The sequence below is a fragment of the Elephas maximus genome, chromosome 4 (assembly GCF_024166365.1).
Source record: "Elephas maximus indicus isolate mEleMax1 chromosome 4, mEleMax1 primary haplotype, whole genome shotgun sequence".
NCBI classification, from domain to species: domain Eukaryota; kingdom Metazoa; phylum Chordata; class Mammalia; order Proboscidea; family Elephantidae; genus Elephas; species Elephas maximus.
Genome location: NC_064822.1, coordinates 153,558,831 through 153,583,078, shown reverse-complemented (window position 1 = coordinate 153,583,078; position 24,248 = coordinate 153,558,831). Strand labels below are relative to the sequence as shown.

Sequence of the window (24,248 nt, the reverse complement as noted above, 5' to 3'; positions counted from 1 at the left end):
TGTCTTACAAAGTGATCCTGCAACCCTGTAAAAATCATTTCTCTGTGCTTCAGTTTCACAAATGTGAAAAGGACTAGAAAATCCATAGAGACAGAAAGTAGATTATTGGTTGTCAGGGGTTGGGGGGGGGGATGGGGAATGACTGCAAATGGGCATGGGTTTTTTTGGGGGGCGGGGGTAGTGAAAATGCTCTGGACTTAGGTAGTGGTGGTGGTTGCATAACATTGGGTATATACTAAAAACCACTAAATTGTATAATTTTAAAGGGTGAATTTTATGGTATGTGATTATATCTCAATTTAAAAAATACTGAAGGGAAAAAAAAGAGACTGGAGTATTTTCAAGTACCCTAGAAAAGATTTCTCTTTCTATGTCTCTGTGTGCATGTTAGACTTTAGAACAGGCCAACAGGATCATTATCTATAACACTTGACTCACTCCATAATTTAACAGAATTAAGAAAGTTATATATATGACCCTGCCTGCTTATTATTAGGCTGGGTGTGGAAATTGGAAATTTGTGTGTGTTGGAGCTTATTGTAAAATTTCAGAGAAACCTCAGTCAGCCCTTTGAATGGGAAGTAGAGATTGTTGTAATTTCCCCAAGAAAGTGTAATGAGTTCCTGAGTTGTATAGTGTCCATGACAGAACTGAGAAGTCTAGTTGGTCACAGTCGGTACTACTTTTCCATTTGTGCTATGCTTGGTCAATACAGATAGCTGGGAGAAATGACCTTGTTGTCTACTGCAGAAAAGCAGTGTCTTCAGCTGTCTGGTCACCATTCTAACCCATTTATTTGCATTTATCTAAGCCTGTTCAAAGGGGAAGAGGAAGTACTCTATTTAGTCCTCCTTTAGTTAATGCCAACTGAGCTTTTACTATATGCCAGATGCTGTCCTGTGCTCTGAGTATACATACAGAGGTGAACATAAGAGATGTGTTTTATAAGATAGTGTGAAGAGTTCACAGTTCAATGATGGAGACAGATAACCAGTAAACACAAATCCACATACAACTTTATGAAACAAAAGAAAACAATCAAGTGCTATGAAGGAAAGGAACAGACTGATTTGAAAGATGATAAGTGGAGACATACTTGAGTTTATGGGGTCAAAGAATACTTCTGTGAGAAAGTTAGGTTTAACCCAAGGCCTGAAGAATGAAGGAGGAGTTAGCTTGGAAAATACTAGAGAGAGAATGGCATACGAAAAGACCGGCTGGGAAAAAGCCTGTCTTCACACAAGTAAGTAAAAACGCCAGCATGGGCAGAACCTGGTAAGCAAAGGAAGAGAGAGAGTGGTGGGAGATGAAGTTACAAAGCGAGGTAGAGGCCAGCTTGTGCAAGGTCCTGTACACCATGTTTTAGGATTTTCTTCTGAGAGCCTTTGGAAGTCACTGAAGAGTTTTAATTAAGGAATGACATGATCTGATTTATACCTCACAAAAATCAATCTGGCTGCTATTTGGGGTTTGAACCATTTGTAGGGAAATTAACTAGGAGATACACTGATCTCAGGAGAGGATGGTAGTTCAAATCCTGGGCAAAAATTTGAGAGTTATTAGCACATAAAACCCATTCCTGTCGAGTCAATTCCAACTCATAGTGACCCTATAAGACAGAATAGAGCTGCCTCCCATATGGTTTCCAAGGAGCTCCTGGTGGATTCAAACTGCTGACCTCTTGGTTAGCAGCCATGGCTCTTAACCACTATGCCACCAGGGTTTCCTATTAGCACATAAATGTATTTAAAGTCATAGGCATGGATAAGATCACTTGGAAAGAATATAGAATAATGAGAGTAGATAGCCCATGTCTTGAATCCTGAACATCCAACCTTTAGATCAGAAGCAGAGACAACAAAAGTAACTAAGAAGGAATAATCAGAAAGGAAGGAGGGAAAAGCATTAGAATAGGGTATTAGGAGGAATGGGAGCGGAGTAAGTGTATTGAAGAGAGAGGAGAAGATATTAAATAGCTAATACAGAGGGTAGGGGAGAGAACTGCTAGAGAACTGAGCGTTAATGGGGAGTGTGGAAGGCCTCTTGAAATTAGTGATTATTAATTTATAGGGATGGGTACAGCAGTCTATCTGGGGTGGGTACAGCAATTCTCACCTGTACAGGGATAGTCACAGGAAAGTCAGGACAATTAGAATTTTGCCATGGAAATTGAAGTAACGAGGGAGAGTCGAGGGATTAAATGTATGTAAGAGGAGGATTACAAATTGGATGAAAAATTAAGAGAGTGAATTAAAGATGGCGAGAAGAGAGCTTCAATGGAAAACATAGGTCAGTGGACTGGAGTTCTAGATGAGGTTGGAGCTACTGAGCAAGTGAGCTAGAAGAAATGGAAGTTGTCAGAGAATGGTTGGTTTGAATCAGTGACTTGAGACGTGTTCCGGTTCTGCTGTTGACAAGGTCCAGGGTGTGACCATAGAATGTGAGTTGCTGGGGAGGCATGGAGGAGAAGGTCTTTGGAGATGGGAGGCTTAGAAACTGAAAGACCCTGGGTCCCCTCAGTCTGAAATGTTCTTCACCAGTGCACTCTTTGCTTGCCTGGTTCCTTCTTATCTTTCAAGGCGCCATTTAAAATTTCACTGAATAGTATCTAAATTAAGTTCACCCCCCACACAAAATTCTCATTGTGACTTCCTATTTTATCTCTCATGTATCTTAGCACAATTTAAAATTATATATTTGCTTGTTTGTTTATATATTCGCCATTTGAATTTAAGCTCCCCACCCACAGTACCTGGTATGTCATAGAAGTTCAGATATCTGTTGAATGAATGAAGGAGTTGGAATAGAGAGGAAGCCTATGTACTGAGGTAGGTGAAGTGTGAAAGACAAAATGATTGTCACTTGAAAGGGTTTCAGTGGGTTGGTGTCCCCAGGCAGAGACAAGCTTTAGGCAGTTGAAGAGGAGGAGGAAGAGGAACTTTAGGAGGAGAGGATGTGGATACAAGGAAGTTGGCAGATCATATGGTGGGTGTTCCTCTGGCCCAGTAGAAGCTTTTGCAAAGAGGAGAAGGCGTGGGTATCAAGCTCAACTAAGGGGATATCCAGAGCATAATGGAAGTGTTTGGATGATGGTTGATGGCCAGAGAGGCTTAAGACTTACCCTCCTCCTAATGACTGGAGGGAATGAGAATAGGAAGCCTGGTAGATTTAGTCTTGATAACCTCTTGGAAGGGTGGGCTCTTGGGTTTCACACAGTGGGCTGGGAGGTAATGAGAGGAGGTAAAGAGGAGGGGATGGGAGACAACAAAAACCTGTGAAGTGTTTTTATAAATGCAGAAACTGAGACTCAGAGAAGTTCAGTAGCTTGCCTGAGGCTATTCAGCTAGCATACCTGCAGAGCCTGATTTGAAGGCAGATCCTGGAGCCAAAGCGTTTTTCCTTCAGGCCAGTTTCTCACTTTCCCAGAGAACCACGTTCTACTTTATGAAAACATTAAAACCAAACCAACCAAACCCATTGCCATTGAGTTGATTCCAACTCATAGTGACCCTATAGGACAGAGTAGAACCACCCCATACAGTTCCCAAGGAACACGTGGTGAATTTGAACTGCCAATCTTTCGGTTAGGAGCCATAGATAGCACTTAACCACTATGCCACCAGAGTTTCCATGAAAACGTTAGAAGAGTCTAAAAGTGCTTTTACATGGTTTGTAGAATCTGAGCTGTACTTCAGAAGTTTTTAATTTAAAATTAAATAGTTTTACTGGCAAAGTTGTCGTTTTTCCCCTTTTGTTGTCCGTATCTTCTAGGTTTCCCTGTCATTGACTCAGTATCTGTTTAGCATGTAGGGTTTGTGTAGAGTAAATGATGGTAAAGAACAAGTTAATCTCCTCCTTTTCTGAATGAATAGAAGCCTAATGAAATTTGGAATTCAGAAGTTATTTTCCCTACAGTGAAACCATAATAGAAGTTTGCCTGAAATTCTTTTTCTGTTATGATTCTTGATGGTAACCTATGTAGTAGCTTTGTTAAAGCTTCTCCTTCTGTTTCTACTTAAAAAAAAAAAAAAAAATTCCCAGGTGCTAGTGATTTAGTGTATATACTGAGAGGCGATGTAGTACACTGCAGTGTTTCTCAAATTGCAACATGTACCAGAATTACCCAAGAAACTTATCAATAATTCAGAGTCCTGGGTCTCACCCCAGAGTGTATAATTTCCTAGAAATGACTGTTTTTACAATGTCCCAAATAATCTAAATCACACTTTCAGAAGCACTGATTTATTGATTAAAAGCTGGGGCTTTGAAGTCTATCAGAACTGGGTTAAAAATCCAGCTCTACCAGTTTTTGTCTGTGTGGCCTTGGGCAAGTTTCTTAGTCTCACTAAGCCTCAGTTTCCTCATCTCTCAAACAGGGATGGTATTTACATACTTTGTTGTGAGAATTAAATAAAAGGATGATTATGACATACTTAAAAGTACTTGGCCCATAGTAATAAGTCATGAAAGGTTTGTGTTATTGCTAGTGCCAGTCCTCAAAGAAATGTGAAATTTAAATAAGTTCATTTAATTTTCTCTAGATTGTTGTTATTGAAGATTACTTTTAAATCACCCATAGCTGCTTTAGACTCTAAGCATTCGGCTGCTAACCAAAAGGTCAGCAGTTTGAATCTACCAGAGAAGAGAAATCTGACTAAGCCCCTCGGGCATTTGGCTGGGGTACCTACCAGAAAGTCCATGCCTTAGGAATCAGGACTATAATTTAGAATAAAGGGCATGCCCAAGGATTAAGTTCAAAATTGAAATAGACCTACTCTAACAAGAAATAAAACCAAGTCTGACAGGACCAAAAAGGATCCACCAGTAATTTAATTGCCAGTCAACACACAATATGACAAATACTGAGCTTTAATTAGTGGGATTGCTTTTTACAGTGTTATGGGTTAGCGATTCTGAAACTACTCTTTGTGTATTGTAGGTTTGAGTAAAAATACATTGAACATAATGGGAACCAGGTTTCTTACTTTTGCAGAAGGGAGTTACAGATATGGAAAGAGATAATGTACAATCTGCCAGACGCTCCTTGGGAACTCTATGGGGCAGTTCTACTCTGTCCTGTAGTGTCGCTATAAGTTGGAATATTTTTGTGGTACTAGAATATTTTGTGTACTAGAAAGTAAAGAAGTGCTCAAAGAATGATGGATACATAGCAAAAGGACACAGAGGCCAGCTTTAAGGAGTCCCTGCTAGCAAAATCTGGAACATTTTGAGGATCAAATGTTAGTTATAGATTATAACCTATTGAATAAAATAAGCTATCAATAGCACATAAGAGATTAAAATCCCTAGGAATAAATCTAATCAGGGAGATGAAAGATTTGTTCAATGCAAAAAGATGAAGTTGGACCCATACCTCACGCTATATATGAAAATTAACTCAAAGTGGACCAATGACCTAAATATAAGAACTAAAACCACAAAACTCTTAGAAGAAAATATAGGGATAAAGCTTGAGGATCTTGGTTTTGATAATGGATTCTTAGACATGATGCCAAAAGCATGGGCAACAAAATACAAAGTAGATAAATTGTTCTTCATCAAAATTAAAAACTTTTGGACATCAAAGAACTTTACCAAAAAAGTGAAGAGGTAACCTGCAGAATGGAAGAAAATAGTTGGGTTTAATAACTAGAATATAAAGAACTTCTACAATTCAATAACAAAAAGACAAACAACCCAATTAAAAAAATAGGCAAAGGACTTAGGACTGTCTCCAGAGAAAATATACAAATGGCCAGTAAGCACTTGAAAAGATGCTCACAGTCATTAATCATTGGGGAAATGCAACTCAAAACCATAGTGAGATACCACTCCACAGCCCCAAGAATGGCTATTGTTAGAAAAATGGAAGATAGCCAAGTGTGGCTGATGGTGTGAAGGAATGTAAAATAGTGCAGCCACTGTGGAAAAGTTTGGTGGTTCTTCAAAAAGTTAAACACAAAATTATCATATTACCTAGCAGTTTCACTTCTAGGTATATACCTGAAAGACTTGAAAGCAGGGACTCAAACAGGTACTCATACACCAATGTTCATTGCAGCATTATTCACAATAACCAAAAGCTGAAAACAGCTGGTGTCCATTAACAGATGAATGAATAAACAAAATGTGGTATATCCATACAGTGAGGTGTTATTCAGCCGTAAGAGAAATGAAGTTCTAATACATGCTATGACTGTATGAACCGTGAAAACATTGTATTAAATAAGTCAGACACAAAAGGACAAATACTGTGTGCTCCCATTTATATGAAATATCTAAAATAGGCAAAGGCACAGAGACAAATTTTATTAGTGATTACCAGGGGCTGAAGGAGTGGTGGGGAAAATGAGAGGTTATTGCTTAAGGGGTAATGTTTCTACTTGGAGTGATAAATTTTTGGAAGTAGATAGTGGTGATGGTTGCACAAAACGGTGAATACAATTAATGTCACTGTACTGTATACTTAAAAATGATTATAATGCACAATTTTTGTTATCTGTATTTTACCACAAAAACATTTAAAAAATTTAAATCTATGAGCCCGTACTTATAAAAATAGATAAGTGAATAAATAGATAAATGGAGGGGGGGAGGCTCTTCCTTACAATGGTAAATGAATAAGAAATGAAATATTAATTAATTAAGCATTAGTTAAGTAGTAAATTATAGAAAGGCTGATGGATTGAAAAATGATCAAAGGATACTAAAACTAGTGTGCAACAGTTTAATAAGGAGGAGGAGATTTATATAGTCTCAGAGTATCTCCCCACAAAATACTTATTAAGTACAAAGGAGAAAAATATTAATTTTACATGGCAGAGACCACCTAAACCAAGCAATCAAAGTTAATATCCCCAGGATCAGGACAAACAGACTTCATGTGCATCCTGATCTGATCCACTGATAAGGGCCAACATGACCTTGGTAGTATTCCTGTCAAACATGTATATGCTGACTCTAACCATGAGGAGGCAGAAAAAAATATTGAGGCTCTTGCTATAAAAATAATAGAAGCTGCAGTCTTCAAGGATATGAAGGTCAATAAAGACAAAGACCTAGAAACTAAAGACATGTGACAATTAATACACGATCCTGGGTTACATCATAGGCTGGGGGAAAATAGCTATCGCTGACAAAATCCCTGTATGGGATAATAGTATTATATTAAATAGTGCTGAATTTCCTGACTTTGCTAATTATACTGTGGTTATGTAAGAGAATGCCTTTGTTCTTAGGAAATACACTGAAGTATTTAGTGGCAAAGACGCATTATGGTTCTAACTTTCAAATGTTAAGAAAAAATATGCACATATGAAAATATTTGTATAGAGAGAGAATGAGAAAACAAATAGACAAAATAGATGAAATCTAAGTAAAGAGGATACCGGAGTTCCTTGTTCTGCTCTTGTAACTTTTCTGCAAGTTTGAAATGATATCAGAAGAAAAATTTACCAAAAATAGGGGAAGAAAAAAAAAAGACAGTTGTATATATTGTTACAGAGCTCAAGCATGACAATTGTGAGGATGGTGCGGGACTGGGCAGTGTTTTGTTCTGTTGTATGTAGGGTCGCTATGATTTGGAACTGGCTTGATGGCACCTAACAACAACATATACTGATAAAGGAGCCCTAGTGGCACGGTGGTTAAGCACTCAGCTGTTAACCAAAATGTTGATGGTTCAAACCCACCAGCCACTCCGTGGGACAAAGATGTGGCAGTCTGCTTCTGTAAAGTTTAGAGCCTTAGAAACCCTATGGGGCAGTTCTGCCCTGTCCTGTAGGGTCGCTATGAATCAGAATCAACTCGACAGCAAAAGGTTTGATTTTAGGATTATATACTGAGAAGACATGATCTCCAATATATAGTATATTAATTGGGCTAGGGAAGGGGAGGGTAGGGAGGGAAAGTGCAGAATAGTAGCTGTAATGTCCTACCATTTATATTTAAAAAAGCATATGTATAGACAAATAGGGGAATACAGAAGAAAATGGTAACACTGGTTGCCTCTAGGAAGGGGAACCAGGTGGCCAAGGTCTAGACGGAGATGTTGGTAAATACGCTTTTGTAATACCGAAATTCCCTCATGTGCCTGTCAGTTTGTCATACTGTGGGGGCTTGTGTGTTGCTGTGATGCTGGAAGCTATGCCACCAGTATTCAAATACCAGTAGGTTTTAGCCGAGCTTCCAGACTAAGACAGACTAGGAACAAGTACCTAGCAGTCTACGTCTGAAAGATTTAGCAAGTGAAAACATTATGAATAGCAGCAGAACAATGTTTGATACAGCGCCAGAAGATGAGCCCCTCAGACTGAAAGGCACTCAAAAGACCACTGGGAAAGAGCTGCCTCCTCAAAGTACAGTCGACCTTAATGACGTGGATGGAGTTAAACTTTCCAGACCTTCATTTGCTCATGTGTCATAACTCAAATGAGAAGAAACAGCTGCAAACATCCATTAATAATTGGAACATGGAATGTACAAAGTATGAATCTAGGAAAATTGGAAGTCATCAAAAATGAAATGCAATGTATAAATACTGATATTCTGGGCATTAGTGAGCTGAAATAGACTGGTATTGGCCATTTTGAAACAGACAATTATATGGTTTACTATGCCAGGAATGACAACTTGAAGAGGAATGGCGTTGCCTTCATTATCAAAAAGAACATTTCAAGATCTATCCTGAAGTACAGCGCTGTCAGTGATAGGATAATATTTATATGCCTAAAAGGAAGACCAGTTAATATGGCTATTCAAATTACGCACCAACCACTAAGGCCAAAGATGAAAAAGTTGAAGATTTTTACCAACTTCTGCCGTCTAAAATTGATCGAATGTGCAATCAGGGTGGTTTGTAATTGCTGGAGATTAAAATGTGAAAGTTGGAAACAAAGAAGGATCCGTAGTTGGAAAATATGGCCTTGGTGAGAGAAATGATGCCAGAGATCAAATGATAGAATTTTGCAAGACGAACAACTTCTTCATTGCAAGTACCTTTTTGAACAACATAAACAGCGACTATACATGTGGACCTGGCCAGATGGAATACACAGGAATCAAAATGACAACATCTGTGGGAAGAGACAATGGAAAAGCTCAATATCATCAGTCAGAACAAGGCCAGGGGCTGACTGCAGGACAGATCATCAATTACTCATATGTAAAATTTTTTTTTTAAGTTCAAGTTGAAACTGAAGAAAATTAGAACAAGTCCAGGAGTGCCAAAGTACAAACTTGAGTGTATCCCACCTGAATTTAGAGACCATCTCAAGAATGGATTTGATGTGTGGAACACTAATGACCAAAGACCAGAGGAGTTGTGAAATTATATCAAGGACATCATACATGAAGAGAGCAAGAGGTCATTAAAAAGACAGGAAAGAAAGATAAAATGGATGTCAGAAGAGACTCTGAAACTTGCTCTTGAACGTCGGGTAGCTATAGTGAAAGGAAGAAATGATGAAGTAAAGTGAAACAGAATGTTTCAAAGGGCAAAGTAAAGTATTATAATGACGTGTGCAAAGACCTGGAGATGGAAAACCAAAGGGAAGAACATGCTCTGCGTTTCTCAAGCTGAAAGAACTGAAAAAAAAAAATTCAAGCCTCAAGTAATAATATTGAAGGATTCTATGGGGAAAATATTAAACGACTCAGGAAGCATCAAAAGAAGATGGAGGGAATCCACAGTCACTACACCAAAAAGAATTGGTTGATCTTCAGCCATTTCAGGAGGTACCATATGAGCAGAAACCAGTGGTGCTGAAAGAACTCCAAGCTGCACTAAAGGCACTGGCGAAAAACAAGGCTTCAGGAATTGACGGAATACCAATTAAGATGTTTCAACACAAGAATGCAGCGCTGGAAAGACTCACTCGTGTATGCCATGAACTTTGAAAGACAGCTGGCCGACCAACTGGAAGAGATCCATATTTATGCCTATCCCCAAGAAAGGTGATCCAACCGAAAGTGGAAATTATTGAACAATATCATTAATATCACACCAAGTAAAATTTTGCTGACGATCATTCAAAAGTGGCTACAGCAGTATACCGACAGGGAACTGCCAGAAATTCAGGCCAGATTCAGAAGAGGACGCGGAACCAGGAATATCATTGCTGATAACAGATGGATACTGGCTGAAAGCAGAGAATGCAAGAAAGATGTTTACCTGTGTTTTATTGACTATACAAAGGCATTCGACTGTGTGGATCATAAGAAATTACGGATAACATTGCAAAGAATGAGAATCCCAGAACGCTTAATTGTGCTTATGAGGAACCTGTACATAGATCAAGAGGCAGTCGTTTGAGCAGAGCAAAGGGATACTGCATGGTTTAAAGTCAGGAAAAGTGTGTGTCAGGGCTGTATCCTTTCACCATACCTATTCAATCTGTATGATGAGCAAATAATCTGAGAAGCTGGCCTGTATGAAGAAAAACAGGGCATCGGGATTGGTGGAAGACTCATTAACAGCTTTCGTTGTACAGATGACACAACTTTGCTTGCTGAAAGTGAAGAGGACTTGAAGTACATACTGATGAAGATCAAAGACCACAGCCTTCAGTATGGATTACACCTCAACATAAAGAAAACAAAAATCCTCAAAACAGGACCCATAAGCAACATCATGATAAAAGGAGAAAAGATTGAAGTTGTCAAGAATTCATTTTACTTGGATCCACAATCAAAACCAATGGAAGCAGCAGTCAGGAGATCAAAAAATGTATCACATTGGGCAAATCTGCTGCAAAAGACCTCTCTAAAGGGTCGAAAAGCAAAGATGTCACCTTGAAGGGTAAGGTGCACCTGACCATGGTGTTTTCAATCACCTCTTTATGCATGCGGAATCTGGATGATGAATAAGGAAGACTGAAGAATTGATGCCTTTTAATGGTGGTGTTGGTGAAGAGTATTGAATATACCATGGACAAACAAGAACGAACAAATCTTTTTTAGAAGAAGTACAACCAGAATGCTCCTTAGAAGCAAGGACGGTGAGGCTACGTCCCGCATACTTTGGACATGTTGTCAAGAGGGACCAGATCCTGGAGAAGGACATTGTGCTTGGTAAAGTAGAGGGTCAATGAAAAAGAGGAAGCCCCTCGATGAGATTGATTGACACAGTGGCTGCCACAACGGGTTTAAGGATAACAATGATTGTTAGGATGGAGCAGGCCCAGGAAGTATTTTCTTCTGTTGTGCATAGGGTTGCTATATGTTGGAGCTAACTCGATGGTGCCTAACAACAACAACAACAGTATTGAAATTCTGTATCATGTACCTGCATTACCAATTTAAAGATAAATAAAATAAGAACAACCACAAGAACTGGAGGCAGCACCATTTCTTTTTGAAAAAATAGTATTCCTGGAGTATTACAGAGCAAACCTATGAGTAACTGTGGGTGATTAGGTTAAATCAATGAGAGATAGATCTTGAGTTTACTACAGAAAGTTATATTGGGTTTACTACAGAAAGTTATTGCTACTTAACACAGTAACTGTTGGCTTCTTGGACATTATGGAGAATAAATATGCTTTCCATTAGTAAGCTCCTTGTAGTTAACCTCCAGAGACAAAGCACTGGACTAGGTGAACATTGACTTTGTTCTTTCTTAGGTTCTAATAAGGGTTTCTTGAAACAATGTATTATTGTTGAGGAATATAAATAAATAAATAAAATTTTTAATGGGTAGATTTTCTAGTTAACCTTTTCTTTTAACTTCCTCCCTTTGACATTTTATCTCAGAATAGACCAGTCAGATGATGAATGGCACTGCTTTGACATTTCAAATAAAGTGGTAATGTTTATACAGGGTGTGGTTTAATGGAAATGTAAGAAAGCAAATTCCAAGTTGACACAGTACAGCATTGACATCAGTAATCAAATACCTTTTATTTCCACAGTGTCAGGGTTTGGTGGGACAGTGCTTTCCTAAGAAAGATTAGGGAGGTAAGGAGGAAGATTCTGTGCTGGTTTTCATAGTTTTAATAAGAATGCATTTGTAAATTTTTATAGATTATCAGTCTTTTTTTCTGAATTTATAAGAAAATGTAAGGTATACCATGAGCCACATTGTTGTAATTGAGACTTCTCTGCTTCCGGTTTTTCACAATTTTGCTGTTGTTGTTAGGTGCCATTGAGTCGGCTCCAACTCATGCAACTCTATGCACAACAGAACGAAACACTGCCTGGTCCTGTGCCATCAATTAGTAGGCCTCCAAAATGCCACCTTACCCTAAGGCTGGGCGGTTCCCGTGCCCATAAACCGTTTGTTCATCCTGCTGAACAAGACCCGTGCTCATATAGGAAGCGTTGATTTAATGTGGGTGTGTAGCCAGCCATCAACTCTAAATCATTTTTTGAGACCCAGTGTGCATAGTACACAGTTTCAAGTATTATGAGAGAGAATATTGAGAAAAAAACTAAAAAGTCCACTCTACCTGACAAAATTCATAAAGGCTCAACTCCTATATCACCTTCTTGGTTAAACATCATATTTTCACCCCTTTCAGTTGTCACTATACTATGATCCTCTAATACCATGTTTTTTCTGGCCCGTATCAAACCGAGTGTTGCCATGGAATTGATTCTGACTCATGGTAACCCCATGTATATCAGGGAAGAAGTGTGCTCCACAGGGTTTCAGTGGCTGGTTTTTCAGAAGTAGATCAACAGGCTTTTCTTCTGAGGCACCTCTGGGTGGATTCCAAAAACCAACCTTTTGTTAACAGCTGAGCATGTTAAACATTTGCACCAACCAGGGACTGCTGTGTGGTATTAGGCGTCCTGTAAACCTAGATTTAGTTAATGAATGTGTTGTATATATTAACCCTCTCGTTTTCCATTCAACCCACTCCATTCCAGCTTTGATACCACCACTTCACTGAAACAATTCTTATTGCCAAACCAGCATTTAATCCTTGGGTCTTGGGCTGGCTTTATGGGTGCTTTTATGTGACCTTCCTCACCGTGGTCTTGTAACACACACCCAAGGTGGGCCTGTGCAAATAAATAAATTGAGGCCTACCAAGGGGATTGGTCAGTTTTGCTGTTCCACTAGGCTTAAAAGAGAGCCAATTCCAGGCAAAAGGAGGATCTTACCACCACCAAGGGGGAAGAACCAGGAGTGGAGCGCATCCTTTGGACCTGGGATCCCTGTGCTGAGATCCGCCTAGACCCGGGAGACAGAGAGCTGTAATACTGAAGATGGTAAGAGGGCAAGAAGCAGCAGCAGAGAAATGGCAGCAGCAGAGGCAGCAGGTCCAGGAGACTGGCAGGAGATGGCATGGTAGAACAAGAAAGCTGTGCGCTTTTGGGCAGGAGGCTTGCTGGTGGAATAAGGTGCCTCTGGGCACTCGGTAGAGCAAGGCTTGAAGACCCACAGAGCTAGAGCTGAGTGCCTTTGGGCTAAGGCTGGCTAGTGGAGTAGGGTGCCTCGGGGCACCTATCGGCAGAGCTAAAATGGCTTTGTAGCACTTGGCCAAGGAGGGCAAAGGCTGAGGGCCAGGGAGAGGCATGCTGGGAACAACTGGAAAGAAGCTGTCTTTTTGTAAGAGCTGTATCATGAGTGTTCCTGAACCTGAATTGTAACCTGTTACTTGCCTAATAAACCTCATAATTGTGAGTACAGTGAGTTCTGTGTGGCCATTGCAACAAATTATCAAACTCAGAGAGAAGTAGAGAATGCCAATGGAGGGACAGTTGTCAGCATTGGTAAAAATGGTGGAGATACGAGGCATGTGCGACCTCTGCCTCATAGGAAATCAGCCTTGGGCAGGATCTTGATTTCCCTTTCCCATAGTGAAGTTGGAGGAGGTCAGACAATGCCCCTGCCGTGCCATTTTTACACTGGGCATATGGCCTGTGCAGTCACACAGAACTCTGCACTTAGAAGGGACCCGGCTCTGCTATCACTGTCTTGAAAATATTAAAAAAAAAAAAAGAACGAGGGGTCCCGCATTTATAGTTTGAACTGGGTCCTGCAAACTATGCAGCCAGTCCTGCTCAAGCTTGGCCTTACTCAGACTCTTTGAAGCATTTAACATAGCTAATCACTCTTTGCACTCTTTCTTGTCTTCTGGATACCACAGTCTCCGGGACACCTCCTACTTCATTTTTGGCTCCTTCCTTTGCTCTGTCTTCTCTGAAGGTTAGGTACCTTGGCCCTCTTCTCTTTCTATACTCACTTCCTAAGTGACCCCATCCCGTTTCCAGTCTTTAATACTTTCTTTGGGTGGCCGCTGCTAACAGTAACAGGTGGCATAGTGGTTAAATGCTACGGCTGCTAACCGAAAGGTCGGCAGTTCGAATCCACCAGGCACTCCTTGGAAACTCTATGGGACAGTTTTACTCTGTCGTATAGGGTTGCTATGAGTTGGAATCGACTGGATGGCAATGGGTTTGGTTTTATTTTTTCTGGCAGCTACATTTGAGTGTTTTCTATGTGCCAGGAATGAATTGTAAGTATTATTTCACTTAATACTTTCAGCAGCACATTTTGCAGATAAAGTGTTCCAGACACAGAAAGGTTGAGTAACTTGCCCAATGGCACATAGCTAGTAAGTGACAGCCAGGATTTGAACCAAGGAGCCTAACTCTAGCCCTTGCTCTCTTAACCACAACATTGCATAGTCAGAACCTCTCACTTTGCTTCAGGCAGGTATATCCATCTCCCAACCTGACGTCTCCACTCATATGTCTAATAGGGATCTCAAAGTCGTGTCCAAAACGAACTCTTGATTTCTACCCTACCCTGCCCCACCCCAGCTCCAAAGCTCCTCCTCTTTTGGTTTTCTCCATCTCAGGAAATGACAGGATTCACCTAGCACCTTTGCTTCTTCTCTTTTCCTCTCACCTCACATCCAGTCCATTAACATGCCTCATAGACTATGCCTTTACTATATATCTTCAATTTGACAGCTTCTCCAACTTCCGCCCCCTCCAGCCAAAGCCAGACCACTGCCGTCTCCTGACTAGATTATTGCACTAGCCTCCTAATTGATTTCAGCCTTCAATTCTGTCCCTCTATGCCCTGTATATTCTTCACACAACGGTGATTTTTTTTAATAGTAAAAGTTGAATTTTTATTCAACTTTTTTATAATAAAATTGATGTAGACGATATGTGCCCAAAATTGCACAAATCCTAAGTGTACAACTCAGTTAAGTTTCACAATGTGAACATGCCCATATAAATAACACCAAGATCAAGACACATTACCAGAGCCCCAGAAACCCCTCTTGTCCATCCTTCTAACCACTATCCACCCTTCTCCCCGCCCCAAGATAAACTATATGCTGACTTCTAGCTCCAGAGATTAGTTTTGCTTCTTCTTGCCCTTCACATAAATGGAATCCAGTTACCCCAGTATATGTGTGTGTGTGTGTGTATATATATATATATATATATATATAGTAAGACTATACCAAAAACTTATGTATCCCTCTATTCATGGATAGTTAGTTTTCGGTTTTTGTCTGTTTTGAGTAGTACTGCCATGAACGTTCTTATGTATGCCTTTTGATAAACATATGCAAGCATTTCAGTTGGGTATATACCTAGGGATAGAATTGCTGGGTCAAATGTTAAGTGTACATTCAGCGTCAACAGGTGTTTCCAAACAGATTTCCAAATCAGTTGTTCTACATCCTCACTGAGATTTGATAGTATTTATCTTTTTATTGTAGTTTTTCTGATGAGTATGTAATGAGATCTCATTGTGGTTTTAATTTGCTTTTCCTTGATAGCTAATAGAATTTAGAACCTTTTCATATACCTATTAGCCACTTAGATATCTTGTTTTGTGAAGTGCTTGTTTAAACCTTTTCCTCTTGGATAGTCTGGTTTTTTTCTTGTTGTCTTGTACAATTCTGGAAAGATTCCGTATGTGCATACTTTGTTGGGTATACGTATTGCAGATACCTTCTCTCACTCTATGGCTTGCCTTCCCACTCTCTTGTTGGTGTCTTTTGATGAACAAGGTTTCTTAATTTAGTACAGTACAAATTATCTTTCTTTTCCTTTATAGTTAGTGCCTTTTGCGTCCTGTTTAAGAAATCTTTGCCTACCTCAAAGTCATGAAGATATTCTCTAGTTTTCTTCTAATAGTTTGTTGTTTTACCTTTCACGTTTAAATTCTACAATCTGTATGGAATTACTTTTTGTTGTTTTTTTTCTGGGTATATGGCATAAAGTCTAGGAGTCAAGATGCACTTTTTTCCTTACGAATATCCGGTTGACCCAACATCATCTTTTTAAAATAATACTTTATTGTGTTTTTGGTGAAAGTTTATGTAGTAAATTAGGTTCTCATTTGACAATTTCTGTCAAATTGTTCAGTGACGTTAGTTTTTTAAATTTTACTGTGTTTTAGGTGAAAATTTACAGTTCAAATTAGCTTCTCATTGAAAAATTTATACACGAATTATTTTGTGACATTGGTTACAATCCCCACAAAGTGTCAGCACTCTCCCCTTTTACCTTTACACCCCAGATTCCCGTGTCCATTCACCCAGATTTCCTGTCCCTTCCTGCCTTCTCATCATTGCTTTTGGGCAGGTGTTGTCCATTTGGTATCGTATACTTGCTTGACCAAAGACGTACATTCTTCATGTGTATTATTGTTTGTTTTATAGCCCTGTCTGATCTTTGGCTGAAAGGTGAACTTTGGGAGTGGCTTCAGTTTTGAGTTAGCAGGGTGTCCAGGGGCCATAGTCTTGTGGGTTCTTCCAGCCTCTGGCAGACTAGTAAGTCTGGTCTTTTTTTCTTAAATTCAGTTTTGTTCTACATTTTTCTCCCGCTCTGTCCAAAACCCTCTATTGTCATCCCTGTCAGAGCAGTTGGTGGTGGTAGTTCTTCTGGGCTCAGGCTGACGGAGGCTGTGGTTCAAGTGGTCCATTGTTAGTCCTTTGGACTAATATTTTCCTTGTGTCTTTGGTTTTCTTCATTCTCCTTTGCTCTAAATGTGATGAGACCAATAGATGTAGATGGCCATTCATAAGCTTTTAAGACCCCAGATGTTACTCACCGAAGTAGGAAGTAGAACATTTTCTTTATGAACTATGTTATGCCAGTTGACCTAGATGTTCCTCTGAGGCCTCAATAACTCGGTCCCTCAAGGTCTTTGGATGTGTCTCAGAGGCTTCTATGGCTTTGCCTTGGTGAATTTGTACTGGTTTAACTTATATTGGGTGTTGTCTTTCCCTTCACCAAAGTTAACACTAGTCTCTATCTAGTCAGAGCCCTGGTGGCATAGTGGTTAAGAGATGAGCTGCTAACCAAAAGGTCAGCAGTTTGACTCTACCAGCCGTTCCTTGGAAACCCTATGGGACAGTTCTACTCTGTCCTGTATGGTTGCTCCAAGTTGGAGTTGACTGAATGGGAACGAGTGTTTTTGTTTTGTTTTTTACTATCTAGTTAGTGATTTCCCCTCCCTAGCCCTCCCCTCCCTCATAACCATCAAAGATTGTTTTTTTTCTATGTGTAAACCTTTTCTTGGGTTTTTATAATAGCAGTCTCATCCAATATTTGTCTTCTGTGATTGACTTATTTCACTCAGCATAATGCCCTCCAGAATCATCCATGTTGTGAGAAGTTCTGTGGACTCATCATTGTTCTTTGCCATTGCATAGTATTCCACTGTGTGTGTTTATCCCAACATCATTTCTTGAAAAGACCATCTCTCTCTTTTCCCCATTGTCAGAGCGATAATTTAAAGCTTACATCACGAGATACCCTGCTGAAAATCCTTCCATGGTTCACCATTGCACTCAAAATAAAATCCACACCTCTTACCCTGGCTCCTTGCCTGGTGTCTGCCCCCCTCCTGACTTCTCCCACTGCTGTCCCTTTTCTCCCCTCCGCTGTGGACTCACCGGCCTCCTTGCTGTTCCTTTGTTGTTGGAAATGGTTTACAGTCTCAGCTTTTGTGTTTAGACGCCTTCTGCCTGGAGTGCTCTTTCTTCACATCTTAACCTGACTCACTCCTTATTTCACTCAGGTCTGTACTTGTGTGTCCCTTCCTGAGAGAGGCCCACCTAACCACCCATCCAAAGTGAATGGATAGATAATATATACAAAAATCCTCTGTACACATAGCTATTATTAATGATGTGTCTCCCCTAGTATATTGTGATTCCTTGAGGGAAGGGATTGTGTCTTATTTGCTTCTCTATGTCTTTTTGCACCATAATACTCAGATAGGGTCCTAGGTTTAATGCATATGATAATTTATTTTTCTAACCTATTTTGTCTACATTAACCCAAGATAATTCAGATCCTAATGTAAATATTTAATAATTTGGATGGGCTGTGATGAGACATCATCAACTTTGAGTACTTTTTTTTTTTTAAGGGGGTAGCATGCAGCATTGTAACTTAAAACTTATAAACTCACTTTAACTGGTTTATGTGGAAACAATGCATAGCCTCAGTGCGAGTGAATTTTATCTCTGGCTAAAGTCTTGAGAACACTTTCAGTGGCTTTATTTAGCCAGGACCTGTTTCTCTTCTTTGGAGTCCCTGGGTGGTACCAATGGTTAATGCCCTCAGCTGCTAACTGAAAGGTTGGAGGTTTGAGTCTGTTCACAGTTGCGTTGGAAGAAAGGCCTGGTGATCTATGTCCCAAAAATCAGCCACTGAAAACCCAGTGGAGCACCGTTCTACTCTGACACCCATGGGTTGCTGTGAGTTGGAATCGACTTGATAGCAACTGGTTTGGTTTTTGGTTTAGAACACTGATACTAATTTTATTTGAAGTTTATAAAGTTGCATTTTTTTTTCTAAGCATTTTATAATTTAGATTTAGTGATTCTCTCTAACCTGATTCCCATTATTGGGGCTATTCTGGGGCTACATGCATATAATAAAATTGGATTTTTAGGCAATAAAGTTAGATCTATCTTTCATTTATTTACTCATTCTTTGTCCAAGGCATTTATTTCCACCATTGGTTATGGCTGTTTTTCTTGTCTTAAATAAAGCCTTAAGGTAATGTTAATACACATGAGTCTTTTATTAATCATAGAATGTCATAAAATGACAGAAGAAAGAGACTTTTAAGATCATCTTATCCAGCTATAAAAGTGGGTCAGTTGACAAAACTGGAATATAAATGGTAGATTACATCAGTGATAAATTTTCTAAAATTGGTAACTGTGCTATGGGTATAAAAGAGAATATCCTTATTCTTAGAAAAATATATGAAGCATTTACAAATAAAGGTGTCCTGGTGTATACAACTTACTCCCAAATGGTTTAGGAAAAAAATAATATGTATGTGTGCATGTACAGCAAGGGGGTGGGGAGCACATGCAAATGAGCACAAGAGCAAATTAAAAAACAAATGGGGAAAATATTAATAACAGGTAAATCTGAGTAAATTCACCCAGTGTTCTTTGTATTATTTTTATAACTTTTCTATAAGTGTGAAATTATTTCCACATTAACAGTTTAAAAAATCATCTTGTCCAGCCCTCTCAGGAAAAACAGTCAGTCCTCATGACAGAGGTTAAGTCAGTTTTCCCAGTCACCCAGACAGTCAGAAGCAGAGCTGAACACCCTAGTCCAATGTGCTCTCTGTTACACTGTTCTGCCTCCTTCTAGTAAATAAGTAGTTATTGCACTCTAAGCACAGGATCCAGTAATCCTGCTGTGTGGGTACAGAGGACACAGTCAAACTTGTTTATTAGTGATATAGCTTTGGGTTTCTTTTAAAAATATTTTTGTCATTACCTAGCCAGCCCTACAACCCCCAGCCTCTGTATTACCTGGACACCTTGGTATTAGATATGTTGCCCATTGTAATAAGACATGTTTATGTTTGCATTTTAACAAACAGTGATTTTGTTCTTCTTTTTCTTGATAGCTACTGCTTCTTGGGATACATTTCTCATGCTGTGGAATTTCAAGCCACAAGCTAGAGCTTTCAGATTTGTGGGTCACAAGGATGTTGTAACCAGCGTGCAGTTTTCTCCAGTTGGAAACTTATTGGCATCTGCTTCACGAGACAGGACCGTTAGACTCTGGATTCCTGATAAGTAAGAAAAACAAACAAACAAAACAATAAAACACGTGATATGCTTTGGATTTAGAAATGTGAAAGAAAGCTGGAGCCTGGCTGGTCCTTATATATACTTTTCTGGAATGCCCAAACTCCCTGGTTAGCTATACTGAGTCACATACAAGGTGTACTGTATTCTTCTTGTAAAGTCTAACTATTTCATACCATTTTTCCCTCATTTTAGCTTATAACTATGTCTTCTATTTGAAATGGTTTCTAACTATGGAAATATGCTTAGTATGTCTTAAGTTTTTTTGGGAGATAGTGTTTACCAATCATTTTATAAATCCGATGTAAGCTTTAGACTATCTCCCCAGAAAGACAGACGTCTACATATATATAACCAAAATTTTTATATCCTAGAGGGTTTCTTAGACTCCTAATGCCCAATCATGAATCCTTTAGGAACCGTTAGATCCTGATTAAAATCCGTATGCCAGAACTGTCCTTTGATTTGTATCACTTATTACTGGGCTCCAGAATTTTCTTGGTAAGGAAAGTTTCTGACAAAAGTAAAAACGGTTGCATTTTAAAGAGGCTGCTCAAACCCTAGCTAGTAGCCCATCTAGTTAAGACAATTATTGATCCATAACAACAAAAAAAATTAAACTTTTAATTATGTAAGTTTTCAAATATACACGAAAATAGAATGAATAGCACAATGACTCCCCGCATCCTCCACATACCCATCATCTGGCCTCAAAGTTTTCAGTGTTCTGCCAATCTTGTTTCATCTGTTCCACATACATCCCCCCCCCCTTTTTTTTTTTTGTTGGAGTATTTTTAGAGCAAATCCCATACATCTTATCATTCCTCCTATAAAAACTTAAGAGGATGAGAATTTGAGTATTTTCCTTGACTCTGTTGTGATGAGACTTAATTTGAGGTATGTGATTGAATAGGCCCAGTACTCCCAAATGAAAGAAAGTAAATGAAAGAAAGCTGCTGGATACTTTTTTCTGCCCAAGGGAAACTCCATGCTGAGAAATTGAAAAGACGTGACATATTATAATAATAACGTGAATGGTTGAATGTCGAGTAATTTGTTTTGGTATTATGACTCTGTGTATTCCTTCCATCTTCTTTTGATGCTTCCTGTGTCATTTAATATTTTCCCCATAGACTCTTTCACTGTTGCAACTCAAGGCTTGAACTTTTTCTTCAGTTCTTTCAGCTTGAGAAATGCTGAGCATGTTCTTCCCTTTTGGTTTTCTATCTCCAGCTCTTTACACATGTCATTATAATACTTTGTCTTCTCAAGCCACCCTTTGAAATCTTCTGTTCAGTTCTTTTACTTCATCATTTCTTCCTTTTGCTTTAGCTGCTCGACATTTGTGAGCAAGTTTCAGAGTCTTCTCTGACATCCATCTTGGTCTTTTCTTTCTTTCCTGTCTTTTCAGTGACCTCTTGGCTTTCTTCACGTATGATGTCCTTGATGTCATTCCACAACTCATCTGGTCTTTGGTCACTGGTGTTCAATGTGTCATATCTATTCTTCGGATGGTCTCTAAATTCAGGTGGGATATACTCAAGGTTGTATTTTGGCTCTCATGGACTTGCTGTGATTTTCTTCAGTTTCAGCTTGAACTTGCATATGAGCAATTGATGGTCTGTTCTCCTGTTCCACAGTCAGCCCCTGGCCTTGTTCTGACAGAAAACATCAAAAGAAGATGGAAGGAATACATAGAGTCATTATACCAAAAAGAATTAGTCGATGTTCAACCATTTCAAGAGGTGGCATACGATCAGGAACTGATGGTACTGAAGAAAGAAGTCCAAGCTGCTCTGAAGGTGTTGGCAAAAAAAAAAGCTCCAGGAATTGATGGACTATCAATTGAGATATTTCAACAAACAGATGCAGTGCTGGAGATGCTCACTCATCTATGTCAAGAAATATGGAAGACAGCTTGCTGGCCAGCTGACTGGAAGAGATCCATATTTATGCCTATTCCCAAGAAAGGTGATCCAGCCGAATGCGGAAATCATTAATACCACACGCAAGCAAAATTTTGCTGAAGATCATTCAAAAATGGCTGCAGCAGTATATTGACAGGGAACTGCCAGAAATTCAGGCCGGTTTCAGAAGAGGACATGGAACCAGGGATATCATCGCTGATGTCAGATGGATCCTGGCTGAAAACAGAATACCGGAAGAATGTTTACCTGTGTTTTATTGGCTGTGCAAAGGCATTCAACTGTGTGGATCATAACAAATTATGGATAACATTGCAAAGAATGAGAGTTCGAAAACACTTAATTGTACTCATGAGGAACCTTTACATAGATCAAGAGGCAGTTGTTTGGACAGAACAAGGGGATATTGATTGGTTTCAAGTCAGGGAGGGTGCGTCAGGGCTGAATCCTTTCACCATACCTATTCAATCTGTATGCTGAGCAAATAATCCAAGAAGCTGGACTATGTGAAGAAGAACAGGGCATCAGGATTGGAGGAAGATTCATTAACAACCTGCGTTATGCAGACAACACAGCCTTGATTGCTGAAAGTGAAAAAGACTTGAGGTATTTACTGATGAAGATCAAAGACCACAGCCTTCAGTATGGATTGCATCTCAACATAAAGGAAACAAAAATCCTCACAACTGGACCAATGAGCAACATCATGATAAACGGAGAAAAGATTGAAGTTGTCAAGGATTTCATTTTACTTATATCTACAATTAACAGCCATGGAAACAGCAGTCAAGAAATAAAACAACACATCACATTAGGCAAATATGCTGCAAAAGAACCTCTTTAAAGTGTTGAAAAGCAAAGATGTTACCTTGAAGACTAAGGTGTGCCTTACCCAAGCCATGGTATTTTCAATCCCATCATATGCATGTGAAAGCTGGACAATGAATAAGAAGACTGAAGAAGAATTGATGCCTTTGAATTGTGGTGTTGGTGAAGAATATTGAATATACCATGGACTGCCAAAAGAATGAACACATCTGTCTTGGAAGAAGTACAACCAGACTGCTCCTTAGAAGCAACAATGGCGAGACTGCATCCTACATGCTTTGGACATTTGTCAGGAAGGATCAGTCCCTGGAGAAGGACATCATGTTTGGCACAGTACAGGGCCAGCAGAAAAGAGGAAGACCCTCAACGAGATGGATTGACACAGTAGCTGCAACAATGAGCTGAAGCGTAACAACGACTGTAAGGATGGCACAGGACCGGGCAGTGTTTTGTTCTGTTTGGCATAGAGTCACTATGAGTTGGAACCGACTCGATGGCACCCAGCGACAACAACGTGAATGATAGTATAGAGGGGAATTGTAGGGCAGAGAGATTGGTTTTAGGTCTTAGAGGAGAAGCATTTTCCAAAATTCTTAACGTAAGGAATTTGGGCTAGTGTTTTTGTTGCCTTCAGCACCACACAGCCTCAGCCTCCATTACTAATTCAAGGAAATCTCAATGAACAAATTCTACAAGGGCAGATAAGCTAAAAACGCACCCCTCATTAATTTGTATTAGCTAATCTAATTTTTTTTTTTAATCTAATTACAGCAATTAGGCTTTTTGCAGATGTCTCTAGTTTGCCTTCCTAATATGTTGTAGTGGGACCCGGGCATTGGTAGATCATGGCAGTGGGAATGAAGCTGATGTGTCCATCACCTGTTGCTATATAACAATCCCCAAAATTGAGTAGCTTAAAATAATAACTGTCATTTCTCAAATTGTCTGGATGCTACTTCTGCCCCATTTGATGTTTGTTGAGGTTATTCATTCAGCTCCATTCACCTGTCATCTGGGCTGGACTGGTCCAAGGCCTTAGCCACATGCCTGGGGTCTTGGTGCTGGCTGTTGGCTGGGCACCTTGGTTCTCCACGTGCCCTCGCTCTAGCTGAGTAACCTGGGCTTCCTTACAGCATGGCAGCTGGGTTCCAGGAGAGTAAAAGCAGAAGCTGATGGATCTTGTAAAGGCTAGACCTGGCACTTGCACATTGTCACTTCTGCCACATTCTCTTTGGTCTAAGTAAGTCACAGTGCCAGCCCAGACTCAAAGGGAGGAGAAGTAGAATTCACCTCCTGAGGGGAAGAGTGACATGTGTGCACGGGGATGAGAGGAATTTTTGGCACCCATATTTGCAGACAAATACTGCAAATACTGGAAGACTAAGAAAGGATAAGAGGGAGAAAGTATGGTAGCAGGCCTGGCCTGGGAGTTACAGTAAGA

The 24,248-nt window shown here is 39.6% G+C and overlaps 1 protein-coding gene across 2 annotated transcripts in view; it reads left to right on the top strand.

The window, feature by feature from the left end:
* POC1B (POC1 centriolar protein B) overlaps window positions 1–24,248 on the top strand; it is a 116,971-nt gene that overhangs the window by 6,972 nt on the left and 85,751 nt on the right. For both annotated transcript variants that reach the window (XM_049884023.1, XM_049884024.1), the window contains exon 3: window positions 19,871–20,042. In XM_049884023.1, coding sequence (XP_049739980.1) covers window positions 19,871–20,042 — 172 coding nt within the window. The remainder of the gene's footprint in view (window positions 1–19,870; window positions 20,043–24,248) is intronic.